The 8,642-nt window shown below is 36.1% G+C and overlaps 1 protein-coding gene across 2 annotated transcripts; it reads left to right on the forward strand.

Annotated features, from left to right (window-relative positions):
• The first annotated feature begins 679 nt into the window (after positions 1-679).
• LOC111788845 (protein S-acyltransferase 8) lies at positions 680-6,814 on the forward strand. 2 transcript variants are annotated; one of them, XM_023669396.2, is made up of 5 exons: positions 680-921; positions 3,031-3,172; positions 3,971-4,276; positions 4,510-4,743; positions 5,881-6,814. In XM_023669396.2, coding segments are annotated over exons 1-5 (1,197 nt in total). In that variant the 5' UTR covers positions 680-919; the 3' UTR covers positions 6,394-6,814. The 2 variants fall into 2 exon arrangements, with proteins under 2 accessions (XP_023525164.1, XP_023525163.1); XM_023669395.2 differs by having other exon boundaries at positions 747-921; positions 2,987-3,172.
• Positions 6,815-8,642: the final 1,828 nt, after the last annotated feature.

Genomic DNA, 8,642 nt, shown 5'->3' on the forward strand with positions numbered 1-8,642 from the left:
GTAGGCCAAGTTTATTAAGTACAGGTAAGAAACAAGAATTAATGACAAGAATAAGATCATGACAACAAAGGTACGGTACCCTAACATATCCTGAAAACACAATTAAGTAGCCTACCAATAACTTTTCAAGAATAAAGAATTGGTCAAGGATAGAAGCGGACTTTGGAGCATGCCATATACAAGCCCCACTTGTTGTTTCCAATCGTGTTTTGTTTTAAGTATTTTGTGTACGTTCTTTATTTCGTGTTTGAATTACTTATGTATGAACTCTACTTTGATGTCATATTTTAAATACTTCGTATAAAATTTGAACTCCAGTTACTATCCATCCTTCAGACAAGCCTCAAAATCGAGTCGTGGAGCCGTGTGGTTTGAGTTGGGTTTTGAGCTCTACTCGAACCTGAAATTTTGGTTTTGTCCAATTCAATCCAATCCACGTGTACCCATATATACGCTCTCTCTCTCTCGAAAATGTTAGATTTAAGTAAGGGTTTAGTTTTGATGGGAAAAGGAATTTGGCGTTGGGTTTGGTGTGTAGAATTTGGGTCTGAGAAAGGGAAAAGCGAAAAAGGAAAAGGAAAAGGAAAAGGAAAAGGAAAAGGGAAAGGGAACGCAAAACCGGCAATCACAGATGATTTCACTTCATTTCACTTCATTTCACTTCATTTCACTTCATTTCATTACACTTCTAAACCCCATCACTCCCCAAACTCTCTCTCTTCAAGTCTGTCTGCAACCCATTTGTGGGGTTTTCAATGCCCCATCAGATGACCGCCTCTCCACTTTCAAATCCTACTTTCCTTTTCCCTGCGTTCTAACTCCCATCTTCCCATTTTGCTTCCCCCCTCCCTCCTCCCTCCTCCCTCCTCCCTCCTCCCTCTCATGGCGAATCGCGTCTACCAACTCTGGAAAGGAAGTAATGTCAGTTTCTTCTTCCTCCATTTTCTTCCATTTTCCTCATTTCTTCATGCTTTATTGCTCTTTTCTTTCTTATTTCTCTCTAAACATCAAATTAGGTATTTTCAGTTGTGCCATTATGCTACCTCCTTCCCTTTCATGCTTACAACACTCACTTTTGTATGGTGTGCGCAGTGTACAACTTACAAATTAACCTTTATTCCGTGTTGTTTCTTTTGCGTTCTTTTCATTTTCCCATGTTTTTCGTGCTATCAAACTGAGTATACTTGTGCTTGCTTGTATGGTTTGATGTTGCACACTTCTCTCTCTCTTTCTAGTGTACTAGCCATTCATTCTGTATTTGGTCAGGTCAATTATATGCTTTATAGCTTCGAATAGTTCAGTGAAAGTAAGAATCTTAGACCATTGGTCGCTTTAAATCATAAGTAGTGTAGAATAGTTTATTAGAAGTAAGAATCTTAGACCATTTCTCCCTTTAACCATATGCTTGAGCCTTTTCTGTCTTGGAGGCTGAATTTTTGTTTTTGGTATCTAAGAAAGTTTGGAGAATTATGCATAGTAGTCAAGTACGTGCAGCTTACTTTTGAGGCATGTGTTCTGTGTAGTTGCTAACTTCTAGAGAATTCTTATTGTCTTTGATGGTGATACGTCCTGCACCTATAAAGCACAGGCATTTTGATTTGGGCAATGAGTGTGTCCTGCACATCAAAACGTGCTGGACTATTGTTAAGTGTAATAAGCACATGTTTAGACACTAGCTGAATGATGAATCCATAGAGTACGAGTCCTTGCACTTGTTGAGGATATGTTGAACACTTGTTAAGTACAATAACCATGTGTCGAACACTTGGTTCACACTCTAAGAATGAAATACACATAAGAGAATAAGCATTGTTAACTTTAAATTTCCTTTTTGTTAAGATGTTAATTCATTTAGAAAATTAATAAAGTACATTTTGATGTATCTTGAACATCTTGATGTATTTATGTCATAAATGTATAAGCATTATAAAACATAACATGTTTTCAGCATGAGAATCATTAAAATGTATAATCAGTACATTTAAAGAATGTAAATTATAATAAACATGTCTGTGCCGTGCCCATGTCCTAAACTAGATTTTTAGAAATTATCGAGACACTCTTATCTTTATCGGTTTGTGCCTCTGTTTGTGATTGTGCTTAGTGTAGCACTAATTTTACTTTAATTTAGTAATAATGTAAATGAAAATGTGCAATGCATTTTTTATTGTCAAGCATGTTTGAGGATGAGTGATTTAACAGTCTTGTCTCATACTATTCACAATGGGACCTTTTACTGTTTGAGTCTTGCTGTAACTCCGTTGCTTCTAATTGCAAGGACCTCTTGGGATGGTGATTTTCTCTATTGCTTCTTTGTAATACGCACATCTTGTATGTGTAAGACGTGCTTTTGTTCAAAACGTAAGAACTTTTTGTGGGAACTACGTACAAAATATACTTCTCCATTTCTCTAAAACATCATGCAAAAAGAATATTTGAACAATAATGGAGTACTACTTAAATTAGTCACTAGCATCCAAGTGGCCCACGTGTATTCTGTCTTGGTTGGGTGTCCAGAGTGTTGGCCATGATTAGAAACTTCTTTCAATTATATGAAGGTTATTTACTTGGCCTTCTCATACTTGTAGTAGGCTGTCCATAACAATCATGAATACCTCGTGACGAGAAAAGAAATTTTATAACATTTGTTCCTAGCTTAATGTGGTTAAAAACCATGCATACTGTTGCTTTATAATTTATTGCTTTTTATATACGTTTTATGCGTTGTTGCCATGTTTTACTACTTTGAGGGGGTTAACAGCCCATGCACGCTACTTCCCTCACCCTGTTACTCCACCTCAACTTTTTCTTTTCTTTTGTGTAGCTTATAATAACTTGCAGGAGTCTCACTGTCCTGATGCCTGTTTTATCATTTTAAATTTTAAAATACTCACATACACACCTTCCACCATTACTTTTTATGTACTTCACTGTTGGTTTACTTTTCACTTTTTATTTTTTTATTTTTTTAATTGTGATTTTGCAGAAGTTTATCCTTGGTGGAAGACTAATATTTGGGCCTGATGCTAGGTCGCTGCTTGTGACAATATTGCTGATTACAGTTCCAGTTATCATCTTTTGTGCATTTGTTGCAAGACATCTTCGACACAAGTTTTCATCATATAATGCAGGATATGCCATTTTGGTGGTCGCAGTTGTTTTTTCTATATATGTTAGACCTCTTGACCCTTTTCTAGCATTTGATTAATTTTTTTTTTTTTTTGAGGAAAAAAACAAATTTCATTGATGCATGAAATAATGGAGTGAGAACTCCAAACACCTAAATGAATAGCTTTTACATTAATTAGAGAAAACGATGTTTATATGTACACCAATACAAAGCATGGAAAAAAAAATTAAATCCATGAATTGATCAAAGGTAGAGAAAGAGTTCCTAAAAGTTGTTCCATTCCTTAGCTAGTGCGAATTGGATATGAATGATTGTTCTAAAATAGATAGAACATCTGATCCTTCTATGTTCACTGTTTTTTTTTCCTTTATTTGAATGCGTTGTGAATGTGATTAAGTTTCACTATGTTCGATGTGATTAATCTTTCACAGATGTCAAGAGAACACAATATCATGGTTGCTAATTACTCGAGAGATCTTTAATGAAACCATCTTGTAGTAATGTGGTAGTGGTTATATAAAATAATGTTTACACCTTTACTTTTGCAATCCTTGATGTTGTTATCATGGCATTTGAAAGTGACTTATTGAACAAGAACTTTGTCCGAAATCTGAACAATCCTGTAATCTTCTTTCTATGAAAACAGGAACAATTACTGTTTTCGTTTCCTAATGTCCTGCTGTACCCATCTTTTCGTAGCCCTCTCACTTTTCTTTTATTTTTCTTTTTCTTTTTTGTTACCACCTATTTGTCCAACAAACTAAGAATTTTTTTCATGGAATTTTTTTTGGTTGACTTGAAGGTTTTGATGATATGTAATTTAGTTATTGATGATTGTAGGTGCTGGTTCTTCTTTTCCTTACTTCAGCCCGGGACCCAGGAATTATTCCTCGCAACTCGCATCCTCCAGAGGATGAAATCCGTTTTGAGTCTTCAGTATCAGCTGACGTTGGGGGAAGGCAAACTCCAAGCTACCAGTTTCCTAAGACAAAAGAAGTTATTGTAAATGGGTTCCCAGTAAGAGTAAAGTATTGTGACACGTGTATGCTATATCGTCCTCCACGTTGCTCCCATTGCTCTATTTGCAACAATTGTGTGGAACACTTCGATCATCACTGCCCTTGGGTGGGGCAATGTATTGGACTGGTGAGGAATTTCAATTTGCCTTTTTTACTTCATGTTTGTTGGATTTTGGTACCATTTGTGGATCCTCGACTCTATTTTGGTTTCTTTCCATCTTGATGTAGGACTTTGTGTAGGTTGATATGTTATGGTTAAACCGAAAAATGTGAAATTCAAATCAAACGACAAAGAGAAGCATATATTGGGCTTTTCCGTTCGATACCTGACATTATTACTCTATCTTCGCATTCATGCAGCGGAACTATCGTTACTTCTTTATGTTTGTATCTTCATCAACACTTCTTTGCATGTACGTGTTTGCAATGTCAGCATTATATATCAAGGTTCTGATGGATCAATATGAGAGCACGGTTTGGAAGGCAATGAAAGAATCACCTGCGTCAGTGGTATTAATGGCCTACTGCTTTGTCTCTCTTTGGTTTGTTGGTGGGCTAACTGGCTTCCATTTGTATCTTATTGCCACAAATCAGGTTAGTTCTTCTATCATTTATTTCCTTCTCCGTTCTACTTTTTTTTTTTTATAAAGAAAATCAAAGCTGTAATAGAATTTGCTATGTTGTTGCCTGATTATAGTTTGATATTTCTCTGAGAATCAAATTAGAAGGACGTGGTAGAGTTGTGTGTAAAGTGCTCCTATATGATTAATTACATCCGGCGGTAATTTAGGGTTGAATGATTTTTATTTATTTGGATGAGAATCTGTTTGATTGACAAAAAATGATATGAAAGGAGGAGAGGAAAGGCTTCACCTGTATTAAAGAAGCTACAAAATTTCTACAAAAATAGTCATGGTCTAGCTACAAGAGTGCTAGACACAAATCTTGAAATAAGTGTTTAAGTAATTGAGAGTATTATTTGCACCCTTTACTCAAGTTTAAGATGTAATTTGATGAAACTGAAAGGTTTGTTTAAAATTATAAAATAAGGGAAGTTTTGGGTTAAAATCTTTTTTTTTCCCCTCCAATTCTTTCTACTGGCACAAAGAGAGAGAAAGCTTCAGTTACTTGAAGGCCTATGCAGCTAACACCGAGAAGCAGCGACAAAAAGTAAACTCTGAAAAAGTTTTATCCCCCCCTAAGGTGATTTTTGTGAAAGAACCAAAGGTAAAACTTAAATAGATGTATTATTTCCTTTCATGGATGGGATGGACGTGATTGGGACCTGGAGTTAAGCAGTAAAAAGCTTTAGATTATAAAAAGAGACAAAGAAAAAAACAACAGATCGTTTATTTTTTTTTTTCTATTGGTTCTTTTTTACTTTGGGCCTTGTGCATCATTTCCCCCCTTAGAAGGAACAGAATGTATTCAGTAAACTACGGCTGTAGGGTTGTTACATCTTGAAGGTTAAAGTTGAATGCTCTGCACTGCTAGCAAATATTGTGGTTTTATTATGGGTGATGGAGGATAGAATCTAATAAAATTTATTTCATCTCCTGACAATAAGGAGCTATGGGAGAAGTTCTTTCCTTTTTTTGCCTTATAGTTTATGGATTTCAATACAAAGGGTTTGAATAAAATAAATGATAGCACAGGTCTTTCCAATTTAGTAATGAGATGATTGTTGATATGCTCCTAAGTAGTTGTGTCGGTTTGCTGTATGTTTTACAGACAACCTACGAAAATTTTCGGTATAGAGGTGACAATAGGGTCAATATTTTCAACCGGGGTTGTGTGAATAATTTTCTTGAAGTATTTTGCTCAAAAGTAAAGCCATCAAGGAACAATTTTCGGGCTTTTGTTCAAGAGGAGGCGCCAAGGCCTCAAGTTCTTCCTCAGTTGCCCCGTCTTGCAGCAGATGATTTGGCTTCACATCCACGTTCGAAGGTTGAAGACGATCTCGACATAGGTGAAGACTTATTGAAGATCTCCCAACGCCGTAACATCGATGAAATCTCAGAGGACATACGCAGCAGAGGGAGTAATGTGCCACCCCTTAATGTTCCAGAGACGGAGCCTGTTATAGAGTCTGATCATCATCAAGCAGCAACAATTCGGTCAGATAATCGGCATTCAAGTTGGGGAAGAAGAAGCGGTAGCTGGGAAATTGCAACGGAGGTGTTTGCAAACTCGAATGTGACAGAAAGCCGAAGTTACGTAGCGTCGAAGGAAGCATTTCAGTGAGGAGATTTGGAAGCATTGAATGGATGGATGTTTGATTGAGCGGGAAGGAATGACCATTGTTTTTGTGGCGTCCAAGGAGGATATGGCAAAGGTGCAGGATTGAAAAACATAATGTGGCGGGGAAACAAAATGATGATCCATCCCATTTAGGTACAAAATTATATAACTCTCTCTCTCTCTCTCTGTCTTGTTCTTATGTGTTTTTTTACCTTTCTGTTCTGTTTTGTTTATGGTTGAAGATCTGGATGTAGTAATGTCTGTGGGAAAGGTAGAATTGATATTGGTTGTAATTGTTTGGAATGAGTAGTAGTAGTTGTAGTGATTTGGGCAGTGTCATACTTTCTTTTTCTTTCATCTTTTTTAACTGTGCTATTTTTACAACATTCTATTCCATTCTATTCGAGCACTCTCTATTCAATTCTTCTGGGTCTCATCACCTTTCTACTTAACTCAGTAGTCGGGCTGTAATTTTTTCTTTCTTTTTTAATAGGTTCGTTTTTGTGCGGATGGACATTATTATTATTATTATTATTATTATTATTATTATTATTATTATTATTATTATTATTATTTATTATTATTATTTTTACTTTTAACCTCTTAGATTAAAAAGAGCTTGTATTAATTTAAGTCTAACCACATGAATTTTATACCTTGTGTTGAAAACTTTCAAAATTTTACTAATATTCTTAATTTTTTTTTTTTTTTTTTTTTTTTTTTTTTTTTTTTTTTTTTTAAAAGAAAGCTAAAAATACTTTAAAAGTTAAAGTTAATATTTTGTTTAAAGAATTAGTTTTTAAGAGTTTTAAATATGCTCTTCACCTTTAGAAGTTTAACTAATATTTATAAAAAATTTAAAATCTCTTTTAATTATATATTTATAGAACAGCTCTGGTTTTTTCTCCTTTGCTTCAATTTATAAATCAATAATTTCTCATATTTAATATATATATATTTTTTTTTCTCTGCTTTCTTCCCTAGATTTTTAATCAATTTTGTGTTAGGAATCACGACTCTCTACAATGGTATGATATTGTCCACTTTGAATATAAGCTTTCATGGCTTTGCTTTGGGCTTCCCCAAAAGGCCTCATACCCATGGAGATAGCATTCCTCACTTATAAACTCATGATCTCCCACTAAATTAACCAATGTGTGACTCACTCCGAATAATCCTCAACAATCCTCCCCTCGAAAAAAGTACACTATAAGCCTCCCCTTAGGCTTATGGAGCTCTCGAATAGCCTCCCCTTAATCGAGGCTCGACTCCTTTCTCTGGAGCCCTCGAACAAGATACACCCTTTGTTTGACACTTTAGTCACTTTTGACTACACCTTCGAGGCTCACAATTCTTTGTTCGATATTTGAGGATTCTATTGACATGGTTAAGTTTAGGGTATGGCTCTGATACCAATTGTCATGGTCCAACATTTTTTACCGTGCGGCGTCGTGATCTTGACACGCTCATGACTAGCCTTAAGGGGAATCAAGCCCTATATATATTTTTCACCCCCGACTTTGTGGCTTCGTCGGACCTTAGGCGAGGTTTGTCTTCACCAATCGAACATCGCTTGTGCGGAATTCAAGCTTGTTCAACCACACGCCGCCTGTGCGTGCATGTTCAATTGTCTGCAACACATCCGACTTGCCTCTACACTAGGCCAACTCATTCGACTCGACTTTGCCTCTGCTCGGGCCAAAGTCTCTCAATACAACGTCGCATCTCGTCTTGCCTTTGTTGTCATAATCGTTTCTGACTAGATCTACTGACCTGCCAACATCTCCACTTCTTTCTTGACTGCCTATCCCATGACCTCTGCCTCTTCTTTGCCCTCTACCTCTAGGGCTTGAAGTTTCACTTGGTGTGGATATCTTTAAGGTTGTCATCTCCTCTATTGCACTTGTACGATTGAGTCTTTGTTCATGTACTAACAGGGAGCTTTAAAGTTCATCTATTTGCATCTCTTCGACATTGTTTGCTTCTTCGATAGAACATACAATGTAATCGAACTTTGGAGTTAGTGCTCGCAAAATATTTTCTACGACTGCAACATCCGTGATTGAATCACCATGCATCCTCATTTTACTTGCAAGACTCATAACTTTGCCAATATAATCATTCACCGTTTCTCCATTTTGCATTTGGAGAATTTCAAAGTCTCTTCTAACTGCTTGAAGTTGAGCACGCTTTACTCTCGTTGAGCCTTGATACTTCCTCCTCATAGAATCCCAAATTTCCTTGGATGTCTT

The sequence above is a fragment of the Cucurbita pepo genome, chromosome 2, assembly GCF_057944985.1.
Source record: "Cucurbita pepo subsp. pepo isolate OVF chromosome 2, ASM5794498v1, whole genome shotgun sequence".
In the NCBI taxonomy this organism is placed as follows: domain Eukaryota; kingdom Viridiplantae; phylum Streptophyta; class Magnoliopsida; order Cucurbitales; family Cucurbitaceae; genus Cucurbita; species Cucurbita pepo.

Coding starts and splice junctions, on each gene's coding strand:
- LOC111788845 (XM_023669395.2), top strand. CDS start 883: ATGGCGAATCGCGTCTACCAACTCTGGAAAGGAAGTAAT. Junction 3,173..3,970: donor CAGTTGTTTTTTCTATATAT/GTTAGACCTCTT, acceptor TGATGATTGTAG/GTGCTGGTTCTTCTTTTCCT. Junction 4,744..5,880: donor ATCTTATTGCCACAAATCAG/GTTAGTTCTTCT, acceptor TATGTTTTACAG/ACAACCTACGAAAATTTTCG.